The sequence below is a fragment of the Kryptolebias marmoratus genome, linkage group LG9, assembly GCF_001649575.2.
Source record: "Kryptolebias marmoratus isolate JLee-2015 linkage group LG9, ASM164957v2, whole genome shotgun sequence".
NCBI classification, from domain to species: Eukaryota; Metazoa; Chordata; class Actinopteri; order Cyprinodontiformes; family Rivulidae; genus Kryptolebias; species Kryptolebias marmoratus.
Window position 1 is genome coordinate 16,252,665 of NC_051438.1, and position 23,621 is coordinate 16,276,285.

The 23,621-nt window shown below is 42.5% G+C and overlaps 5 protein-coding genes across 6 annotated transcripts; 3 read left to right on the forward strand and 2 right to left on the reverse strand.

The window, feature by feature from the left end:
- Window positions 1-3,151: 3,151 nt before the first annotated feature.
- cd74a (CD74 molecule, major histocompatibility complex, class II invariant chain a) lies at window positions 3,152-8,536 on the forward strand. Its single transcript, XM_017424103.3, has 9 exons — window positions 3,152-3,350; window positions 5,209-5,378; window positions 5,947-6,044; window positions 6,150-6,206; window positions 6,291-6,374; window positions 6,466-6,544; window positions 7,424-7,624; window positions 7,710-7,772; window positions 7,884-8,536. Exons 1-9 carry the CDS (start codon window positions 3,262-3,264, stop codon window positions 7,892-7,894), a joined length of 852 nt encoding a protein of 283 aa, XP_017279592.1. The 5' UTR covers window positions 3,152-3,261; the 3' UTR covers window positions 7,895-8,536.
- A 3,026-nt stretch (window positions 8,537-11,562) lies between these two features.
- On the forward strand, window positions 11,563-15,289 carry LOC108240531. Its single transcript, XM_025007606.2, has 9 exons — window positions 11,563-11,664; window positions 11,774-11,828; window positions 11,906-11,964; window positions 12,036-12,086; window positions 12,630-12,758; window positions 12,845-12,919; window positions 12,995-13,077; window positions 14,034-14,162; window positions 15,145-15,289. Exons 1-9 carry the CDS (start codon window positions 11,638-11,640, stop codon window positions 15,287-15,289), a joined length of 753 nt encoding a protein of 250 aa, XP_024863374.2. The 5' UTR covers window positions 11,563-11,637.
- On the forward strand, window positions 14,482-19,160 carry LOC119617382 (trichohyalin). 2 transcript variants are annotated; one of them, XM_037977611.1, is made up of 9 exons: window positions 14,483-15,284; window positions 15,507-15,718; window positions 15,793-15,858; window positions 15,944-16,070; window positions 16,146-16,270; window positions 17,220-17,351; window positions 17,478-17,645; window positions 18,775-18,925; window positions 19,027-19,160. In XM_037977611.1, exons 2-9 carry the CDS (start codon window positions 15,653-15,655, stop codon window positions 19,098-19,100), a joined length of 909 nt encoding a protein of 302 aa, XP_037833539.1. In that variant the 5' UTR covers window positions 14,483-15,284; window positions 15,507-15,652; the 3' UTR covers window positions 19,101-19,160. The 2 variants fall into 2 exon arrangements, with proteins under 2 accessions (XP_037833538.1, XP_037833539.1); XM_037977610.1 differs by having other exon boundaries at window positions 14,482-15,284; window positions 15,944-16,270.
- On the reverse strand, window positions 19,121-20,478 carry slc35a4 (solute carrier family 35 member A4). The gene has a single exon (XM_017424102.3). It carries the CDS (start codon window positions 20,445-20,447, stop codon window positions 19,410-19,412), a length of 1,038 nt encoding a protein of 345 aa, XP_017279591.1. The 5' UTR covers window positions 20,448-20,478; the 3' UTR covers window positions 19,121-19,409.
- LOC112450769 (SLC35A4 upstream open reading frame protein) lies at window positions 20,434-22,850 on the reverse strand. The gene is made up of 3 exons (XM_025007621.2): window positions 22,735-22,850; window positions 22,398-22,496; window positions 20,434-21,105 (listed from the first exon to the last, which is right to left on the reverse strand). The coding sequence occupies exons 1-3, from the start codon at window positions 22,747-22,749 to the stop codon at window positions 20,908-20,910; spliced, it is 312 nt and encodes a 103-aa protein (XP_024863389.1). The 5' UTR covers window positions 22,750-22,850; the 3' UTR covers window positions 20,434-20,907.
- Between the last annotated feature and the right edge of the window lie 771 nt (window positions 22,851-23,621).

Below are 23,621 nucleotides of genomic sequence, written 5' to 3' on the forward strand. Positions count from 1 at the left end.
TTTTTTTGTTTTTTTAATGAGAAATATTTGCCCCTCTAAACAATTCTGTTAATAGATAAGTCATTATTTACGGAGACGCAGGGAGAACCGTATCTGATGGGGGAACGCGGCTCGACGTAACAGCAGCAACTCGAGCATATTGCTGCCCCCTATATGTCAAGAGGACAAATAACACCTTTTCTGTTCAAATTGCCAACCTGCCACAGTGGCGTATGTGTTGATCAAATTTCCACCCCTGCATAAAACAGTGTTTGTATGAACTTATATGAAATATTTGCATTTAGAGTGTTAAGATGGTAGCAGTTTGAGGCAGAAATCTTTAAGCATCTCCCGATTTGATGCAATTATAAAATGATTATTGAAGCATTTCACTTATCTTGAAGCTTAATTTACTTATTTTACATAAATAAACGTTCTTTCTGTTTCCACAGCTAATAAAGAGCGCACAATGAGTCCAATAAGAATACCAAATTCACATGCTGCTGCTGACGTTATATTGAAAACCCCACAGGTAAGCTAACAGGATTAGCATCGTGTTTATCACAGAAATTTACTCACAAACCATCATTACTAAAGACGGTCACGTTAAGATAACTTCAGCTGTTACTTAGATATTCTTCAGGGTTCAACGAACAGATTAGAAAGATGTGAAACCAGCTTTACCGCAACGTGTTTCTACGACAGGAAGCTACAGCATCTCTACTGGGACAAACTTCAACTACTATGCAGCCGACAAGAATCGATTTGGACTCGCCCACATCCTCGATGTGACGCATCTTAAGGTGGATTTTACCTCCCACTCCTGTAGCAGCGATCCACTTTGGCCTTAGCTTGGATTAGCCGTTAGCTTCTCAGTTGATCTGCAACAGGTAGGATATTATCTGTTCACAATCATTCTGCAGAACCCCACTTCAGTAGTAAAATAATTGACCCAAAAAGCTGCTTTATGTGGATTTTGGGGCTGTTGTTATTTTGTGAATTTATAGACATCTTTTTCATAATAAATATCAATTAAATGTAGCATTTCAAATCTTAGATGTGGCTGTCTGTCCGCCTGAAGGCTGAAGTGAAGAACGCTCCAGGAAGTGATTAATCTTCATCCAAGTTCACCAACGGGAAGAGGCCGTTTTTGAGATTCGGTTCACCTGTGGGGCGCAGATCATTCAGACGTCTGAAGAAAAAAGAAATGTGAGGGTCGGGTTTGACACGCTGCTGTCAGTCTTAGTCAATAACCTGAGTTAAACCCGAGCCGCATTTTAACTTTCTGACAGCAGAGTTGGAGGCAAAAAAAGATTCACAAGTGACTTCAGACAGCTGAAGTAAAAAAAACCTGGCAACACGTCACAGAAAGGAAGTTTTTAATAAGATATTTAAAACCAGATTTAGTAGTTCTTATTTGCACCCAAGCCTCTAAAAACCAGATATTGAAGAAATTCACTTTAAAGGAACTATAAAGTCCCTTCACATTAAAGCTGAAAGTCTTTCATTCATAAGAAACCTAACTTTAGCTCTTCTTTTCCCCCTTTTTTAGCTGAAAAGCAAAAGAATTGTGACTATGGTGAAAGTTTTTCAGACTTACTTATATATTATCCTTATTATTCTTTTAGTTTATATTATCCTGTAACTTTAAAGCAGACACACAGATGGGGACCGTTTGGGTGCAGGTATTTTTGCTTTCACTTCTAAGGGAGATCCCCGTAAGAAGTGATCTTTACTCATTTCCTCAAAATCTCAGAAGGTTCTGGTCTGTTTCACATTAAGATTAACTCCAGACTTAAAAAAAAAAAAAGATTCCTTTTTCCATTGAATGAGCAAACGTTAGGAAGTGACACTTGCACTTCCTGTTCAATTTGTTTGCTTTAAAAAAAAAAAAAACATCTAAAAAGGTCAAATGTGGAAATCTGTTTTTGTTGTTCTGGGAAGTAAACATTGGATAAAATATAAAAAAAGATTAATAGTTCAGCGTATAAATGCTGAGCCGTTAGGGTGCTTTTTGTTCATTTTGATTTCTGTCTGTTATAAAACATCATAAAATGAAAAAGAGAGGTAAATTGTAAGACACAAGTGTCAAACTCAAGGCCCGTGGGCCAGATCCGGCCCTTGGTAACATTTCATCTGGCCCCCAAGATAACATTTAAATATTATTAGATCTGGCCCTGCGGTCTGTGACAGATCGAGTCTCCGTCGCTTCTCGTTTTCTTTAGTGAAGTCTACCTGCAACGGTTACTTTGAAGCCAAGTAAACAAGTTTTAATTTCTCAGAAATCTTTGATTTTGGTGTAGAAAGAGCAACAGAGAACATTGAACATCTCTTGCTGCAGCCAAGAAACAATATCAGGTATCCGACTTGAGTTAATGTGCATCAAACCACCAGCAAATTTGCTTTATTGTATTTATGCCTTTTTCTGTATTTTCTTCTTGTTTCAAAGTTAAATGTTTGTAAATGTATGAACGGATTTGAGTTTTTGCTGTTTTAATGGAGAAAAATTCTTAAGAAGGCATAAAAATGAACGCTAATAATGTGTCTTTTAAAGTTTGATCAGTTTTTCTTTGGTCATTAAAATATGTTTGCTCTAATTTCTTTATAAAATGTAACTGAGGAAAGGATATTTATATATGAACAGTTTGACATATTACATCTAAAACCAAGGTTAATTTATGTATTTTTTAATAAATATTGATCCAGATTGGCCCTTGGCTGGGACTAAGTTTTTAAATTAGGCCCCTTTGTGTTACTGAGTTTGACACCCCTGTTGTAAGATATCCACCTTTTTAAATGACTCTGCCATCCTAAAAACTATTGAAAAAGTTTGCCTTTTCATGTATTTTATAAATAAAGCATTGAAACCTGAGTTGGAGAAGGTAAAAGAAACGCTCCATAACAGATTAAAGGTGTCAGAACTCAGTTTATCTCAGTGAAAAGTAATAATATTGTAAGATTTACTGTATAAAGCATGTTGGCTCAAACAATAAAAGCACCACACATATAAAAACCAATAAATTAAAGCAGAAATCAAACTGCAGGCCTCTCATGGTCCCTTCTTGTGTTGTCTGCCTCTGACAACAGGTGATGATGTGAAATCTGACTAATCAGAGCTCGCCTCGCTGATCCATCCTTTTTATTTACTTTCTGAAGGTTTCTAGAGCCCGGTTAGTTCTCTTTCCTCATTCTGTGGGTGATTTATGCCTCTGAGGAGCTGAGTTTTCCTCTCAGTTGGTTTGTTTTTATTCTCGGGGAAGCTGACAGATACCTCCAGCAGGGATGGCCGACGGATCGGACGACGCTCGCCTGGACAGAAGCAGTCTGGTGGGCAGTGATGAAGCCCTGGTGGTTCCTAGATCTCCGACAGGGTGAGAGGACGCTTTCACACATTTACAATACCGGCTGATTGGCTGCAGAGCTCTAATAGATGCTTATTTTGCTAGTAAGATGTAGTAATTTGTGTTTAGGCGATTTAAAAAAGTTGCCCAGTAAAACTTTTAGACAGAACTTTTCACACGAATTAGGAAGATGACACTAAAAGCAAAACATTTTCCTTCGTCAGAGAGGGCATTAAACAGACTAGTGCTGTGTAGAGGTTTTAGTATTTTATTTTAATAATAAGAAAACCTTTTATTTCATGTCTGTTCTTTCTGCTGCAACCGGGGCTCGAACTCGCATCCTTAGGATTACAGGACTGCGGGACAGACCACCGAGTTTATATCCGCTCCTGTTTTTACTTATAAACTCTTTGATACAACACTGTAAAAGTAATTATAGTTTCCCCTTTGGGTATGAAACCTTTATTGAACACTTTAAAGCACAGATAATGTCAGCGGAGATGTTTTTAAACGCTTGTAAAGCAGTGATGCTGACGTTCACAGCCGTGTGTAGTCTGCCTGGTAACAGGTGATGCTCGCACGCGATTGGCTGGAGCAGCAGCGGTACAAAAAATAGAGTCAGGCTTTTTTACTGTTTTACTTATTGTTTATTTTAGCATTTCTTTTTGCATATATCACTTAAAGATATGTTGCCAACCATAGTGACAATGATAATAATACTGTTTCTTTTAATTTGTATGAACTTTGGTTACAAGTTGTTTAGCATTAGTAGCAAAAGATGCAGTTTATAAAGTAAACGAATAAGGCAACAAAAAAATAACAAACAAACAAATACAGCTTTAAAATGTGTGACAATTTAATTAATGTGTGTTACAATAAAGGTAAAGTACATCTAAAAAGATTAAATGATACTGACTCAAAAGTAAATTTTCAGGTTATGAAGATTTTTTTTCTTTTTTGGCACTCTCCTCTGTAATATTTTACTAAATATAAATAAGTTATAGATAAATAATTAAACCAATTTAACTAAGTTAAAAATATAACCCAGTAATAAACAGGTTGTATTTCCTGTTAAGTCTTTTCACTGACATATTTTTATAATAATTTATTTATTTTCCTTTCAGTCTTTCTTTAATGTGCAAACCAAGGAAGAAATTATTATTATTATTATTTTTTAAACATCAAATTAGTCTTAATTTCAGCATACATTTATATATATAAATTTATGCAATTTCAGACTTTATTTAATAGGTGCATGCTTAAGTGGATTCTTTACTAGACGATTATTATTATTATTAGTGTTTTCTAAGTCTTTAATTTATATGATTGTCTAAGTTTTTAAGAGGAATAGTTACCATTTTTCACCCTATTTATTAATTTTTCTTTATTTATTTTTTTTATCGCCTTAGGGCAGATGCTTCCTCACCATCATTTACTGAGAAAGTGTACGCTTGTGTTTATTGTCTAGTTTTAACTTTGCTGTTTTGTTGTCTTGTGTTTATTGTTATGTTTTTTGTTTTCAAACTAAACACATTATGTGTTTGTAGCAGAAATGAATTCATCATTAAAAGTAACACAGTGACAGTGGAAGGGAGAAACACGTGTGATTTCTGATGCTATTTAAAAAAAAACCCGGGTATGTGTCGGGAAACGCAGTGGGTTTATTTTTGTACCGGACTGTCCGGAGTGGGCTCTTAAAAACTCCACACGCTGCGTTTTTTTGATTTAAAAAAAACTCCCTCTTAGTCACTGTAATGAGTGGGAGATTAAAATCCCACGTCTGGTTTCTCTTCGCTTCAGGTGTCAGGCTGTTGTCTGACCCGTCCTCTTGTCCCTGCCGTTTTGTCTTCTTTAAGCGACCCCTGTTCTTTCTGTCTCCACCCTCCAGAGGCTCCAACAGCCGGGCCCTGAAGATCGCCGGCCTCACCACGCTGGCCTGCCTGCTTTTGGCCAGCCAGGTCTTCACGGCGTACATGGTGTTCAACCAGAAGCAGCAGATCCACTCGCTGCAGAAGAACTCGGAGAAGATGGGGAGACAGCTGACTCACTCGTCTCATGGTAAAATAAAGAAATAAATAAAATAAAGTGCGTGCCTCTGTGTGTGAGAGTGATGGTGGTCGGGGTGAAGGAGGAACTGAGAATCAGTTTTAAAGAAGTTTAAATGTTTCTTGTAATACGAGAAGAGGAGAAACCAACTAAAAGAAGCAGTGAGAGCTGAGGTCAGCTCAGTAGTTCCTGGAGGGGTTTATTTAAGAAAAAAAAAATGATTAAAACAATGTCGAGATGTCCAAATCAACCAGCACCAATATCAGTTTTGTTTTGTTGCTGCCGGCAGTGAGTTTTGCACAGCTTCACCTTTAGTTTTATTATTTGTGTTTAATCCTGAGGCCGCAGGTTCGAGCCCAGCTTGTGCCATTCGGTGTAAAACAAACAGCAAGTCTTTTGTGCGAGTTTGCTCTCTGAGGCAGCCCCCCCCCCCGAAGACGGAAGCAGCTAAAACAACATTTACTGCTACGTAGAAGCGTTGGGCTTCCATGTTGAGGCTTCACACAGTTCTCCTGGTAAAACCAGATGTTTTTGTTGCTGACTCTGACCGGGGTGGGGGTTTGTTCTTGCGGTTTTGCAGCCGTGGGCCCTGCGAGGATGGCCGTCCCCATGAGCAACCTGCCTCTGCTGTCCGAGTTCACCGAAGAGGACACCAAGAAGTCAGAGACGCCCCTGACTGTAAGTTTGCGCCCCACACCTCCACCACTGAAACAGTAGCAAATCCAACCAAAGCTTATGAATCTGCCGCTGATGATCACCCCCTCCCCCCTCCGGTCCCCTCAGAAACTGCAGGACGTCGCTGTCGTCAGCGTGGAGAAGCAGCTGATGGACCTCATGAAGGTACGTTGCGTTCGAAGCCGCTGCGTTGCTGCGTGTCGTGCACGGATTGGCTGCGGTCGCTGAGCCTTGTCTTGTTGTGAGCAGGACGTCAGCCTGCCGCAGTTCAACGAGACCTTCCTGGCCAACCTGCAGAGCCTGAAGCAGCAGATCAACGACACCGACTGGGAGGTGAAGCTGCGCTCACCTGCAAGCTAACGAAACGTGAACCGAACGACACCACGTCTCTAACTGCGTCTGTTTAATGTTTAAACCTCCGCAGAACTTTAAGACCTGGATGCGTTACTGGCTGATCTTCCAGATGGCCCAGCAGAAGCCGGCGTCGCCCCCCCCTCAGCCAGGTTTCTGTCCCTTTCAGTAGCTTGTGTATTTTAATATCACGTGTTCAAAGGTTTGCGTTCACTCAGCATCAGCGTGAACGTCAGACGAATCCGGAGGCTTTTAAGGATTTATTTGAACCATTTTTGGAATGGTTATTCAGCATACAACTTCAGTGACTTTTAAAAATAAGAAATGGTGCACAAGTTTCAATTTGTAGGGTATAATTGTCTAATCCACACAAATTATACAAACAGGCTCAAATACATGCAGAAAACCCAGCTAATATTTGGTTAAATGTCTCTTAGCAGCTTCCACCTCGATCCCATCCATGTTTGTGTTCATCAACAAGCTTCTGGCATAATTCTGGATATTTGACCCCTCTTCTTGGCAGAAATAGTAGTTATGGGAGTTAAATAAATGAGTTTTTTTGTACTGGGAGAAAGTTTTCAGTAGGGTTGAGGTCAGTCCGCGAATGAAACCAGCTCTGATGTGTGTTTGGGATCATTGTTCTGTTGGAACTCCCCGTCGTGCTCAAGTTCCTGTCGTTAAGTTGTTGATTTGAGTTCTTCGGTTTGATAGCCTCACTTCGACTCCTCCAAACAGCTCAGTCTTTGTCTCGTCTGACCAGTTAACGTTTGTCCATCAAGCCTGAAGGCGTCTCTTTCAGAGCCGGGACTTCTTGTACACCCAGCTCTATTTTTTTAAAAACCACTGAAGTTGCATAAAAAGAGCGCTTCAAGCTAATCGTTCAAAGCCCCGAGCTAATATGAAATCCACGCTCACAACGAGTGGACGTAATCGTCTGACCCCACGGCTGTGACATCATCTGTACGGCACAGAAAGGCTCCAGCAGCACGCTCGGCAGTAATTCCTCCACAACTGTTCCAACGTCGTTACAGGCTTTTTGCTTAAGACCAAATGCCAGACGGAGGCGTCGCCCACGTCCCGCAGGATCGGCACCTACAAGCCGCAGTGCGACGAGCAGGGCCGCTACCTGCCCATGCAGTGCTGGAGCGGCACCGGCTACTGCTGGTGCGTGGACGAGTCCGGCAACCCCATCCAGGGCAGCCAGATCCGCGGCCGCCCCGACTGTCGCAGAGGTAGCAGCCACACGTTAAAACAAAAAAAGTTTTTGAATCTGAGGAATGTCACGGAACAAACTGACTTGTTTTTTGTTCGTTTTAGGCGCACCTTTTCGTCGCACGATGGCCGTCCCCAGCCTCATGCAGATGACTTCGCTTGATGATGGTGAGTAATTCAATCATTTCTTTTTTTTTTTTACCTATTTGCAAAGCCATCCACATTTGTTTCGGTTGCATGTCATCCTGATTTGTTTTTTCTTTCTTTTTTATTTTGCAGAAAAAAAATAATCAAATGAAGCAGGCCACGAAGCATGGCGTTTCTTCTTTCCACCCGATCTCTGCAGACCTGTGAAATTGGTTTATTTAAAATTAGATGCTGATCGCTGAACTGTAGCTGTTTCGACTTCTGATGCACTTTATGTTAATCACTTCCTCCTATTACTCCTGCTAACTGCTTGAAACCCAATCGGAAAGGCCCTGTTACACGTGTGCTTTTACTATGATTATGATTTTGGTCTTTTTCTTTTTAATAATTGATTGAATTTAGGTGTTTTCATTTAAATGACATCAGTACAGTAAACTATGTGAGTATTTTTATGTTTGTTGAAATGGTCGGTTCACCCAAATTACAAAAAGAAAAACTATGGTGGTTCCAGTTCCACCTGTCTGGATTTGAGTCTTTTTGTTCAACATCATGAAGGGAAGGGGGCGTTTGTGGGGGCATACAACATTTAAAACATGTTTAGGAATAAGAGCAGAAACGGAGTCCACTGTAACTCGCTCAGAGTAAAGGGGACTCTGTTTCTGTTCACTTAGTTCTCATAATTTGGATGAACTGACCCTTTTTTTAACAGCTGAGTGGAAGGGACTCTTCTATCATCCTGTATGTATGAAGAAGGTAAAATAAAGCTTTCTCTTCCAACACTTGCATTGTTCACACATGTCCTGTTGTCTTCGGATGAAACGGTTGTTAAAGCTGATTATTAAAACGAGGCCTGAATAAACTCAACCCTGATTAGATGCAATCACACTGAGCACTCAGTCCTGGATTCTGTTTTTAGTTTCAAGTTGTCCCATTTTGACACTCAGTGTTGTTATTTTAGCGCTGAACAGTTACAGAAACTTCTTTTCTTTCCTTTTTTGGCAGAGATCAGTCTGCTGCTCGGTGCAGGTAGCCTTGGTGGAAATGTGTGTGTGTGTGTATTCTAGCAAGAAATCAGATGGCAGAAACAAAAAGAAGGCCTTGCATGTTGCAGGACTTCCCTTTTGGCTCTTTTCTTTACACTCGGTGGCATTTCGAACCTCCCTTCAGACAAAATTCAAATGCGCAGCCTCGTCTTAGATCGTACGATGATGGTCGCATGAACAAGTTGTCTTAACTTTAAAGATTACAGTGACAGTCTGACTACACAGAAACCAGACCATTTCTGGATGGATGCACATTTTTCCTATCAAATCTCATCATGTGGAAAAGAAAAAATGTGTGACACAATAATAGTCTCACTATCCCCTCCTCTGTGTGTAGAGTCGACAGGTTTGATATCAGTATAAAACAGACAACAGCAGGATTCAAAATCTGAAAATGTTTACCATTTTGACCTTTCTGGGATGGATTTCTGATGGTACTTCCATGATCTGAAATACTAAGAGGTCTAGAAGCTTTTCCTACTTAAAGTTTATAAAGATGTTGGAGGATAAACATTGTTCCCTCCAGCAAGGAGGTTATGGTTTCAGCAGCATGTCTGTCTGTGTTCAAGATTCCTCAAAAAAAGTCAAACATGGTACAAGAAACAAGTGATTAAGTTTTCAGAACAGTAGCCAAAAACTAAAAAGCAAAACATCCAAATGCTGAAAGTAACATAAGAAGATCAAACTAAAGCAAGTCTGCTGAAGCAGATTTCAAAGAGAACAATGTTTTTGAAGGAATTCAAGAGATCTTAATGTATATACATGTAAAAAGGATTAAAGTTATTACATAAACCAAAAGTCAAAGTACACTATTTGCAAATGAGCTGAAAGTTTTGACATTAATGGTTAGAGTGGCACAAAACATTTGGAAGTAGATTATAAAAAAGCTATAAACAGGAAAATAATGGGGTAAGTGCTGGCTCAGCGTAGTGTGAGCGCTGACTCGGCATTCACGTCGTTACCTCCGGTGGTCCTCCCTCCGAGCCTTCCTTGCAGGTGAAACGGAGAAGAGAGAGAGGTCAGAAAAAACAGATAAACTTTGTTATTAATTTTTAGGCTCGTTTCTAATGAAACCCTGCTGATGTTTGGATCAATTAGGCCGGCACAGTTTGAAGGCTCAGCTGCTGAACGTTTAATTTAAATAGTGAATTACCTGCTTATTCATGGAGCACTGCTCTGGCCTCCTCCCTTCATGCACAGATGAACACATGAAGGACTTCTGGATGGAAAAATCTGAGGCCTGAGAGACCTTTGATTTTTCACTTAAGGCAGTTTTTGACTCATTTAGTCAAAACTTCAGGCATATGCAGCATGTTAAAGGTGTGTGTGTGTGTGTGTGTGTGTGTGTGTAGTACTAAGATCTTGTGCAATCTGTTAGAGCTCAGAGTATGTGTGGAGGATGACTCTCTGCTACCATTACGTCATATTTGAGCATCACTCTAAAGATTACTTTATTAAAAACCTCATTAAAATCTGTCCACTGGTTCATGAGACATTTTGCTAACAGATAATCACACACAAGCATTTATTTGATTGCTTGCCTTTGAACGCAACAGGTGTTCACTTTTTGGTACGTGTACTAAAACAACTTCAAATTTAGAGGTTCTCTTTCAGATTCCACTGAAACCCCCCCACTGTCCTTTTTGGGTCTTAATATGATTTCTTTTATTTTTAGAGTAAACTAAACATGCAGCACTTTGTGTATCAGCTGATGTGCGACTGGGACTCATGTGTGAAACACCATAAACACTGACAATCTGTAAAATCCTCCCGCGCTCAGGGTCTGCAGCTTCGAGGCCTCAGAACAGCTTGGATGTTTCCTGTTTGGAGAGGAGCACTCATGGGGTGTGAGTGAGGGAGGAACGCCAGGAAACGATCTGCTCAGCACGTCGGAGGTGCAGCACAGGCTCGGAAAAGAAATTTTGTCTCTCAAAACACAAAATACGCCTCGTGGAGCTGGCTGGATGTTTGACAGAAGTCAGATTTGTTGATGTTTAGGTGAAGTTGTCTCTGCTTCCTACTGTAAACATTATGGATATTAACCAATAAAATATCTGTTATTGTGGAAAAGATTGAAACGAGAGAAAAATTTAGGCACAGAAATGATGACAGAAAGAGCAAAAGAAGACATCTATCCCTCTTATAGCCTCTGTTCCTCTGTCACAGCTCTTAATATTTTCAGAACTGACTTGTTCTTGACTCCTTTTTATATTTTTATATTTATTCATATTAATCTTATATTTATGAATCATTGTGATGCTATTTCTTAGTGTTGGCATCATATTTATGTCGGCAATTTGATAAATTATTAATAACAGTTATCCATATTTATTTAAAGTCTTACTAACTCAGGGTTAACTCATATTTTTGAACAGTTTGTAACAAATTACAAAAGCCTCAGGCTAACAGTGTACTGTGGTTGCCATTTATTGCATTTTATTACCCTTTAATAAAATCTAAAGTACACAGCCTGTTTTAAAATGAGTCTTATAAGAATGATTTCACTTGTTGTTCAAAGAATGTGAGTGGAAGACGTCATTTTCTTCTATTATTTTCTTTAAAGACAAGACACGGGTGAAAAAAAACCACATTTACTGTATTTATATGAAAGGCAGTGAAACCTTTCCATTTAAATGATCGTTTTGATGATTTTATACGTCTTTAAATGTGACAGTAAAGATGAGTGATCATTTTCTAAATGTTTTCTGGCCCTCAGTAAATCCTGAGGGGACCTTTTTGTTCATCTCCTCCCAGCTGAAACCAGGGAAATAGATTCTGACTCATTAATTTTTCAGCCTGTTGTAATAAAACCCAGGTCGGCCTGGGAGGCCGTGCAGCTCAGGATGAACCCGGGGAACACCGAAGCACCTGTAAGTGTATTTACTGCAGTTCCACAGTTTTTATCATTTATAATAGATGCTGTTAAAGGCACATAAAGATGTACATATCTGGGTTTCTGGTGCTCTTTCTCAATGGTAGATGTGTGAGGGAGCTGAGGCCACGAGAGTAGGAGTTGTCTTCACCACAAACCCAGGTAGAGCAGAACCAGACCTCTCATGTTTTAGTGCTCTGAGAATTGGATTAATTTTTAGTTTTTTCTTCTTAATACAGACTGTGTAGTTTTTGACGTGGAAGGAAGAAGGGTTGGCTACAAATCAGCAAACGATGAGGTAAAACAGCAGCCTTCAGACTGAGGTTTAATGTTCCTCCTCGCTGATTAAACATGTGTTTGTTTCACTAGGATACGAGGTCTTTCATGTTTGACCAAGTCGTGACAACTGACAACATGGAGGTACATAAAAAAAGTCAAGTTTGAGCTCTGCTGCAGCAAACAAAGCTGAAGTTGGCTTCCGATTTGGAAATGGCTAAAGGGCGATTCCACTTAATTTTTTACTACCTTCAGCACCTTTAATCTTTTCTAGATAAAAAACTACAACACCTAGACATTTCAAACCTGGACTGAATTATTCTAAACACACAACTGAATAATTAAAACCATGATTGGGATTTGTGAAACCTTTCTCTGATTTGTGAAACTTCGTCAAAGGGCCATTTCAGCACTTCTTTGCCTTAGGCGTCACACTAAAACTCCTCCAATTCCAAAACTACAACACTTAGACACTTCAAACCTGGACTGGATTATTCTAAATAATATTTAGAATCATTAAAACCAAGATTGGGATTTGTGAAACCTTCCTCTGCTTTGTGAAACTTCAGCAAAGGAGTGACTCCTACGCCAAAAAAAAAGTGCTGAAATGGCCCTTCAGCTTCGTCTGCAAGCAACAAATTGAAAAACCCATGCAGGAAAACAAACAGTGTGACCCTGAATGTGCAGAGGCTTCACTCTGAGCTGCTGCAGCCTCTTCCTGAGTCCATCTCCAACGGCTTCAACGGAGCGCTGATGATCTGTGGAGCATCTGCAGAGATGCCTGGAGCCCCGGCGGAGCAAAGGATCATCAGGAAGGTGCAACCAAGACTCAAACTGCTCCGAACCCTGTTGGATCTGAGGTTTTTCACCAGTGTCTAAACATTTTCCTGACTGCATTTCAGGTTCTGACAGATCTGTTCAGCCGCACAACGTCCCCAGTGGCACCGGAGGTCTTCATCTCTGTGTCGTGCCTTCAGGTTTGTCCTTGCTTTTTTAACAGCTTGTCTGCGTGTCATTGGTTTGTTGTGACCCGGGAGGTCTCTCTGTGACAGTTTTACCCGGACGGCAGTGTGGTGGATCTCCTGAGCCTCAACAAGGACGCCTCAGAGCTGATAACACACCCTGTTCTCGGGAGGTGGGACACGGCTACACTGTCACACTGATGGTTTCAGTAAACAAATCCAAAACTGTTCATTTCTGTCCAAAAGGTCAAAGTTAATTATGAGGTCATGAACGTACATCACTCTTATGAGAATATAACAAGAATAATTAACATTAAAAGAAGTCTTCAGCAAGGATTTAAAATCCTTCTGTGTTCCAGCTGCTCTGCAGTGGAGAGGCAGAGCAGTCTGTAATTCAGGGGCAGGGACTGATAAAACCATCACCTTTAGTTTATTTTTATTTTTATTTAGAAGTCCAAAAAGCAGTTGAGATATTCACCTCTGTGTTCTTACTGCAGCACGATGATGCAACAAACCAGATACATGAACAAACCTGCTGAGGGCAGCAGATGAAATGCAGAAAACTCCAAAAATCTGCTGAAAATGCTGATAATTTGTTATTATTGAAGTATCAACAGGCCCAATATCATTATCGCAAAGAACTGCTTTCGTGCAATAAATCATGGACTGTTTTTCTGTTAATGATTTGCACTTATGCTGATGTTGCCCACATTATATCAGATGGAGCCTCGTGGATCAGATCCTAATGCTGTGAGCAGAAGGGACAGACAGGGGAGGGGGGAAATGTGTTTTTATCCCAAATGATTTTATCATCACAATGTTTGATGATCAGTCTTTTCTTTTCTCCTCTCAGTGTTGTTAAAGGTGTGTGTGAGGTGTGTGTGTGTTCAGCTGAAGAAGCCTCAAATGTGTACGAAACGTGCAGAGAGACGATGAGAGCCAGCGCAGGCTCTGTTTTCAGCCGGTAGGTCTAATGATCCTTATCCCATCTAATCTAATCTGATCAATGATTTGATTTAATTGATAAATCAGCCCAGTCACTTTCATGGCTGGATTGTTGCAGACTTCCCTCGGAGTCCTAAAGCCAGCTTCCGAACGCTGGGCTGGTGGCGGTGTGTGTCGTCCTCAGGTGCAGCTCCCTGTTCTCAGTGGCTGTGGAGCAGAAACTCCACCCTGAGCAGGTGGAGTCGGACGTGTGCCGCAGCAGGCTGCAGCTGTTCGGCCTGGCAGGAGGAGCCAGCAGGACGGACCTCAGGGGGTCAGTCAGTAAACCGTCACTTACACCAACCGAGAGGACTCCAGATGATGCTAATTTTCACCTTAAAGTCCATTTTTTAATGTTCATATTTAGTCCCTTAGAGCTCCGTTGGAAGGGATCCGTTTGAGCCAACACATAAAGGAAAAACACTGATAATCAGATACAAAAGTGGGAGTTTTCAGGCTTTAATCTTTATTAGCTGCGCCTTTGGTAGAAACTACATCAGTGGATCCTGTCTGAGGAGGTTTCCCCCCCTTGCAAATAGCAACAGAGCAGCTTGTAATGGATCCAGACAAAGTGTTTACAGCATGGGTTCAGTGGTAAATTAACCCCCCAGAGTGTCTCCCTCCCACCACCACCACCAGCAGGCCTCTCATCCTCTCCCACAGACATGCCAGTCAAGAGTGAAAAACATAAATCTCTTTGGGGGGTAAAACCCACTCATTTACAGAAATATTTTCCAAAAGAAGCAGCACTCCCATCAAAATTAATGAACTTGGCTGATGAGTTTCTAGGAGGCGTGTACCGACTTCCAGACAGTAGACGATGACTTAGTTTTATACTTTAAAGGGATAATCCATTCAGCCAGCACCTTATCTGCTCTGACATCCGTCATAGAGGGCAGGGTGTGGAGAATAAGGGAGAAGTCTTCGTCCAGGCTAGGCTAACAGCTCGCAAAGGGAGGTCTTTTTAAGCTTTTAAAACAACTCTTTCTTAAAAGTGACATACCAGTGTGAATGAACGCTACACCACCTAATATTAAACCTCTACACTTTTACATGTTTGTTAAGTTTGTTGCAGTAGAAAAACAGGCCCAACTATCAGCCTAGCCTCTGCTGATGTCCCGGCTGATAAGATACAAACTATTAACTATTTGACACAACATCGCTTCAGAAACGAACAGATCACCCCTCTTTAGGGCTCTTCTCTGCTCCATTTTTATTAACTCGTTCAGTATTTTTGTTGATTATTGTTTTTGTAGCGTAAATCCACTGGTGAAGGTTCTGGACCACCTCCTGAACCGTTCTGCTCCAGACAGCGACAGCCTCCTCCTCTCCCTTCTTAAAGATGCCCTGACAGGAAACTACAGGACTTACCTCATCTACTGCATCAATCCTCGAGGTTAGAGGGCCTGTTTCACAACAGTGCAGAACTATTTTTGTTATGTGGAAAGGTTACGCGCAATAAACATCCCACCTGTTGTAGATAGAACCTCAATTTAGAAAAGTAGTTAAATTCTGACCAGATTAAAGAGCTAATGACTAGTCCACATGTGGCCAACACTAAAATAGATTGCTGCCGTCTTAAAGCGATCTAAACTATCCCTTTAAAATCTCTTTGCAGGTCTTCTAAACGACGAGGCTCCCTCCGCTCTGGATTTGGCTCAGAAAGCGAGAGGACTGGTTACTGAGGCCAAAAGTGGGCGATGGAACCCGAAGGCAGCAGAGCGGGAGATCCGCAAAGGCGTCACGGATCTGCAGAACAAGATCATGTCACAGGAGGGAAGCGAGGCTCCCGATATTTACAGGCTAGCTGAGCTGAGTCAAAACCTGCAGGTAAGCGGTAGAAAACTACGTGGAGGTGTTACTGAGCGCAAGGCTGAAAGGGCTTACAGTGGTCTCCATCACAGATAGTTAAAGATCAGTCATGGGAGAAGAGGAGGGAAGAATCAGAGAAGATAAAAATCAAAATCAAGGTCTGAATTACGAGGTTTTTATCATAATTTATCCTAAATTGCAACTGCTCTCAAAATGACTTCCATATTTGCTTTAACCTGGCAGAGTAATAAATCCTCAAATAGCAACCAGCAGTTTTCTGGAGGTCATCTGACTGAACAAAGCAGGAGTCCAGAAACCGTGAACCATCTGCAGGATCAGCTGAGGCGGGAAGTGGAAGAACATATCAGGGGTACGAAGCTGGGATGTCGTTTTGACAACGAGTCCAACCAGAACAGCTGTGTTGTGTTTTTCCTCGTACTCACAGAAGGTAAAGGCAGTGCTGAGGCAGTCCAGGAGAGAGTAGGAAGAATCCAGCAGCTGAAGGACGCCCTCAGAGAAGAAACGCTGAAGGGCGGCGCTGTTCGAGAGAGATCGCAGCTCAGTCAGATGGTAATCAACTACAAATCATTGTTCTCTCTGAGAGCTGCTGCAGATTAATCACTGTCTTAGTTTTCTTTTGTTGCTTGTAGCTTTTAGCTACTGTTCTGCTACTTTTAGCTAGCCTTTTGCTGATTTTACTTAACCTCTTGCTATTTTTTTAGCTAGCCTTTTAAAACAGCTTCTAGCCAGCATTTGCTCTTTCCGCTTTTAGCTACCCTTTTAGTATTTTTAGTTAGCCTCTTCCTATTTTAGCTTTTAGCTAGACTTTTGCTAGTTTTAGCTAGGATTTTGCTAGATTTAGATTTAAGCTGGCTTTATGGTATTTTTAGCTCTTATCTTGTGTTTTGTTGCTTTTAGCTACCATTCTGCTACTTTTAGCTTTTAGCTCAAATGTTGCTACTTTCAGCTAGCCTTTTGCTAATTTTAGTTAACCTCTTGCTATTTTAGCTTTTGCTACTTTTAGCTAGCATTTAGCTAGATTTAGATTTAAGCAGGCTTTATGGTACTTTTAGCTCTTATCTAGTGATTTGTTGCTTTTCTCTAGTCTTTTGCTGCTTTTAGCCTGTAGCTCACATTTAGCTTTTAGCTACTGTTCTGCTTCTTTGATAAGTTTCAGCATTTTTCAGAAGATTTCAGCAGTTAGGATTACCACTGTATTTGTGCAGAAAGTGCACTGCCTCTCGCTCTCTTTATGTGGTTTTCCCTGCAGTTTAGAAACTCTCAGGGCTTCAAATGGCCTCAGTAAATAACACATTTTGCTGGAGTGTTGATTTAATGGAGGAATTGTTCGAAAAAGCTGTAATTATTGCCTCCGAGGGGAAGTCTTTGTAGAAGGCTTTATGTGCGCAGCTCCCTTGTTTGATAACAGGCTGAGTCAATAGTCCTTTCAGCATCTAAATAAGATTTATGCGTGCACGAGCGGGCAAACGCGCACACACACGGACTTCTGTTTTGCCAGTTTAACGACAAGCCTCAGTTTGGATACAATGAAGCGCAGGAGCGGAGGAGGCAACTTAAGGAGGATCATGCGAGATTAATTCACGAGGAGGTGGCGAAGATGGAGGAAGACTTGGCGCGGGAGCAGCCACCGGTGAGATAATGAGACGCCCCGTTGTTTAACATTCTGTCTGTGATCCATCTCGGCCGAGGTTGAGACTCGGCTCAAACACAAGCGCCGGTCTGCTCCTGGGGGGGTTGTTTGCGTGGTTCCCGTTAGGCGGAGGGTCCTCAGAGGGAGCTGCAGGTCCTGAGCGGACAGAGGCGGGTCCTGGTGCTGCAGATGGAGGCCCTTCGAGTCGAGGCCCAGCAGACAGAGCGAGACCTGCAGGACCAGCACCAGAGACACCAAACGGAGCTGCGGCGTCTGAGGGACGAGAGCCTGCAGGTGAGAGATGATTCGTGCAGCCACCACAGGGAGGAGATCCTCACAGCACGTTTATAGCAGCTGTGAGTCGAGGCAGCAGCTGTTCAGAAAGTTTTCTTTCTTTTAGAGGTAAATGATCCACTGAGAGGTGACACCTTCTGTAGGTTTGGACCTGCTGGGCGACAGTGAGTTTTCTTAAGGTGCTCAGTTTTCCTCTCACACAGCCCAAAGACTCGTAGGGAGTTCCTGATTCTGCTGTGGGCGTCACGTTGTCCTCCATCACTTCAGTAACTCCCAGCCTTCATCGGCTGAATGAAACTCTGGAAAGATCCTTTAAGTAAAAGTTGAATTAAAAAAAACAAAACTCTTTACTTAGAATACAAGGTCTGTTTTGATGCCCGCATTCATAAAAAAACAGATTACTGTGCGAAGGATTTCACTCAGAACGCCTTATTGCCTGCGTCTGTTTGTTTGTCTGTCTGTTAGCAAAATATCTCATGAACTAGCGGGCAGATTTTAACAAAACTCTCAGCAGGTAACCAATGGATGCTCATCTACGACTGACTAACTCCCGGAGTCAACACGATTCAAAATGGCCTCCACGGCTAGCTGATCTTAGCAAACATAAAGATGTCTGTAAATCAGTCAGTTTTACAGAAACTGAGCTCAAATTTGGTGTGGTGGTGGCCGAGAGTCATCTTCAACACGTAGTCTGAGCAATAACAAATTTGCAAAACATTTTAGTTTAAAAATGTGGCAGGACGACAGGCAGCGTGCATCCAGTCGGGGACTGCTAGTTTCATTAACGATCTATTTAAACTTCATCCAAATACAGACAAGCAAACGTAATGGACTGACTTGCTAAAATAAACACAAGGTTTTATTTCACCTTTTACCCTGAGGGTTTAATGTAAATCCACTCAATTAAAATTTCCAAGGAAACTATTTCTAATAGTTCACCATAAGGAGTCAGAAAACAGATAATTCCGATCATGGGTTCAATAACGAGGTAATTCTGCTCGAGGCTGTGAACCTTTGATGACTCGTCAATAAATGGCTCACTTATATAAAGACAAACATCGCCGTTCTTTATGTAAGGCGTCTTCAGCCGCATCATCCCAACACTTCCTGCTCTCCGTTATGTCCGCAGGTGTTCCGGGCGTTCCGTCAGGTCAGCGAGGAGCAGAGGAAGCTCTCGGAGGGCAGGTACAGGAGCGTGCTGCTGGAAGCCGTGCAGGACGCCGTCTACCTATCAGCTCAAAACCAGCAGCTGCAAGCCGACAACAAACGCCTCCGGAAAGGTCAGCTCATCGGCAGGCGCTGAAATACCTGCAGGGAACGTGACACATTTGGACGTTTATCTCTCCCTCTCTCTCTGCTTTTTGTTATTTCCATTTTTCAGCACTGGGAGAGATAAAGGATGCTCTCGCTGCGCGGGGTGATCCTGCAGCTGATCTGATAACTCCGCAGGAATGACTGAAAGGAGCCGCTTCACGCACGGTTCTGATAATTTATTGGTTCTTAGTACAATGTATAACACTTCCTGTCTGATAGCTGATGTTTGCAGTGATCATGGGACAATGCACCGTGGAAGGAATCACCTGTAACAGTGTGCACCTAAAATAAATAAACATTTCAGATTTTAAACTCTGATATTGACCAACTATTAACACGTCTGACGTCATGAGAAGAGAATTAAAACACGTTGGATTCTGACTGAATGAGTTTAGAAGGCAGCTCTTTTGAAGGTAAACTTGTGCCGTCGTTTCTCCGTTGGACGCTCTGCTATCTGTAGTAGAGGTAAGCTGCCAGTGCGATCATGGCGCAGGGTACGGGGAAGAAAGGCGTGAGCTGCAGACCCAAGACCACCCAGGACAGCAGAGCATTCACCAGCATGGAGGCGGAAATGACGAACAGCCTGGTGATCCCGCTGCCGTGCTTCAGAACCACCGACATCAGGAGCCCGTTGGTCGCCTGTCCCGCTATGATGACCCAGACCACACCCGAGTAGCCCTCCAGAAGGCTGGCGTCGCCTGCGGAGGAGGAGGAGAAGGAGGACAGCCCGTTGATGGCCACTCCGAACATGTAGAGGTAGAGATTCTGCAGGCTGAGGGGCAACTTTTGGCTCTTTAGGACCCTCTCTGTGTAAACCGCTGCCAGCCCTGACACAAAGCAGTACACCAGCACAAGGAAAAGGCCCCAGGCTGTGACGTGAAGCCTGGGAGCTTTGTCGGCTTCGGCCCCGACGGGGTCCTCCAGATCCAGGCTGCTGTAGCTGTGGCAGAGCCCGGCGGCCGTGAGGAGCCCCAGAGCCAACCACTGCGCCGCCTGCAGCCTTTTGCCCAAACACACGGAGTACAGCAAGGCGGTGGAGGCGATCTTCAGGTTGGAGAGCATCTGGTAGGAGCTCGGGTCCATGTAGGCCTGCATGAGAACAACCAGGTTGTTGTTGAGGGTGTAGAGAACAGCGGGGACGGCGTAGGGGGCCACGAGGAGCGGGTTCGGAGGGGCGCTCAGGGACGCCGTGCCTCCGGCGAGGACTAGGCTCAGCAGAGAGACGAGGAGCTTCGCCAACTCAATCATCAGGACGGACGAGGAGGCGCTGAACGGGACTCGCCCGTCCACCTTGGTGAGCGCGATGAGCGGCGCGTGAGAACCGTAGATGAGGACCATCAGGCTCAGGAGGAGTCCCCATTTGACCCGGCTCGCCCACTGGCTCCTAATCCTCGCCGGGGAACGGGTCCCCACATTCTGAATCACAATCATCCTCAAAGATCCACAAAAAAAACCCCACTTGATTTCTAACAGGTACTCATTCCACATTTAGTGCAAAAAAATCCTCATTTCACTCTTCTTGAAGTTTAAATATTAAAAACTAAACAATTCTTAAACAATTCTCTGCATTTTAAGCTGAATTATAAAAGATGTGGCAAACTCAAGCATGGACTACTGCCTTTTTTTTTGTTGCAAATGACCAATTCACAGTCCAAAGGCTTTAAAAAGTTGCTCCAGGCAACAAAAACTCAGATTATAAAAGCAATCTAACAAAATGAACCCTGAAATCTTAAAGGCACAACATTTGGCATGACTTGATGTCTGAGCAGCGTCGAACTAAACCAAAAAAAATTATAAAAAGCAGTAAAAAAAACTTCAACAACAACAAAATCAAAGTCTTTCTCTATGGGTCCCCAGGACTATGAATGATCCAGTTCCCACAGACGTCCCGATCGTCCTCCCTTTTGTGCTCGTCACGTCATTGAAGAGGCGAGAAGTCGGCCCCGAGTCACTTCGGCCCCTTCCTCAGTCCGTTCACGTACTCCTTCACGGTCCTCTCCACGTTGGGCACCTGGTAGTTCTGCGCCGCGTAAATGCCCGTGGCTGTTCCCAGCAGCACTCCCAGGAAGGCCGAGGAGCGGAGCTTGGCCACCACATAGCCGGCCAGGAAGCCCTTCAGGAACGGAGATCCCAGCACCGAGCTGCCCTGCGAGAGCGGGGAAATTTATCAGTAAAGAGAAGTACAAAGAAACGGGAAACCTGAAGAGATGTACTTCCAGCTGAACTCAGAGGTTTACATCCACTCAGCGTGGGCATGAATGTCAGAATCATTTAGTTTAAATCGTTCAGGGTGGAATAATTATACGACGTACAACTTCAAGGACTTGGGAATTGGGAGCACAAGTTTGCATTTATTGCAGATTTTCTAAAAGTGATACAAGCGGGATAACATATTGTACATGACTGACTGACTGCAGCTGGTGGTTTCTATTTGTTCAACAGCACAAAGTCCAACAAACTCAGTGAAGATCTAAGAGGGAGAATTGTAAATTTAGGTTTAAACTTTGGATTCCAAGACCATCAATTCAGACAACTGTAGGCACAAGTGAATCAAATGTGTCACTGCTTTGCTAAGATTATCAACCTCAGATGAAAAGACTGATTAAGAAAGAAGCTCCTGCTCCTAAAGCAAAACCCTCTGCTGCTCACACGGACAAACATTTAACGTTTAAATGAAACGAGGAGTGAGCTCTTTGGTCCCAAAGACAGAGTTCGTTTGGAGGAGTCGAGCAGAGGCTGTCAAACACCGCGCCAACTGTCAGGCATGGTGGTGGTAGCATCATGCTGCGGTGCTGGTGCACAAACTAGGTGGAGTAATGAAGCAGGAGGACTACCTCCAAGTTCGTCAGCTTCACCTCAAATCAACAGCTGGATGGGTGAATGATGGAAACAGTTGGGTGTTCCAGCAGGACTGTGATCCCTAACGCACGTCGCTGCTGGAATCTGATTGGTTCAAACGTTAATCGTTCAGAACAGCCTTACTAAAGCCCTGAGCTCAGGCTTCTGAAAACCCAGGTCTGTACCAGGAAACTTTAATAGACTCACGCCAGAAACGTGCAGATGGATACCAGAAGGCTGAGGTGGAACTTCCTGAGGGACAATTAATCAAATATTAATGGGGGTGTAACTTTATATTTTATGTATAATTCTGACCCCATTTGGATTAGAGAAAAGCTGGAATAACTTCATTAGAGTTGTATAAGGTGAATAATTAAATAATTCATCAAATAACTCAAATTATTATGACGTTCATGATGAGTGGAAGTAAACCTCACAACACAACTGATGACATTAGACAACTTAACACGACAGAAAAGCTTTTATTTGAACTAAAATGTAGATTATCCCTGGACATGCTGCATACAGTGGACCTCCTAAAACTCCTTCAATGTCTCCGCCCGCCCGCCGGCTGACCCTGAGCACCTGCGCCGCACTCACCTGGGGGATTCCTGCGGACACCTCTTGCTCCACCCGCCTCTGAATCTCCTCCAGCTGATTCTTGAGCTGAGTCAGGTCCTTCAGCTGCTTCAGCGGATCCTGGAAGGAGGAAAGTGAGGTTCATGCAGAGTATAACTCGTGATGGCTGAGCTCGCTGTGCGGCACGAACTAACTTTACACGCAGCCTGGTTAGTTTGGAGCCGTGCTGTTCGTGTTGTCCGGACATTTATTAACAGAGTTAACAAAGAGCTGTCCTCCTCACGCGTTTCTAGGCGTTTCTGTCATCTCACAGAAAGAGTGACATCCGTACATTTTAAGCCAGAAACCACCAACTCACCTTGTCATTCGCCATTTTCCCTCATCGCGTCGACTCGGCGGACTGAGATCGATTAGTTTCACCCGGGGTATAATGCTGCGTTCAACGGACCTCGGAAACAGGAGCTTCTTCTTCTTTTTTAATTTTTATTGGCGGTTGGCAAACAACGAATTTGGTGCATTACCGCCACCTACTGATATGGAGTGTAGATCAAATTATCTGTGCCCATATGTATGAAATCAAGCTTATATTCTATTAATTAACTTAGTTTTTCTAAAAAAAATGTATACTAATTTGAATACTTTTACTTTTTGATTCTTTCTGTAATATGTTTATTATATTAAATGTTTTCTTTATTTTTTCTAATTCATCTATCATACATCTTCAGTGTTGTTTATATTTCTGACAGACTGAAATTACATGTTCTGTTGTTTCCTCTTGTCCACAGTGATCACATTGACCTGTGTTATGTTTTTGGATGTGCTGTTAAGTCCCGTGTGTCCAAACCTTAGTCTTATTATTAATTGTTCTTCTCTTCTGTTCCTCCTGCTCTCATTTCTCCCACTTCTCTCTGGATTCTGTAAAACCATGAGACAGGAGCTTGAGTCTGGGAATGGCTTTCCACAAGCCCAAATGTTCAAATTCTTAAACCCTCCTGTGTTTTAATAATGAATCCGGGAGGCACTTTAAAATCTTAACTCCAGTATTACCAAAACAAGAATAAATTCAGTTAGAATTATAAACTTTTATTATTTCTTTAATATTTTCTGATGCAGACGTTGTATAATTTATGTTGCATCCCCTTACAGTTTGGCTTTTCTCCTCAGTTTTGGTCCATGTGTATTTCAGTGTTTTCATAATTTCTTTGGGTTTTTGCCAAAAGGCCTCAGGATTTGTTCACCGTGCTC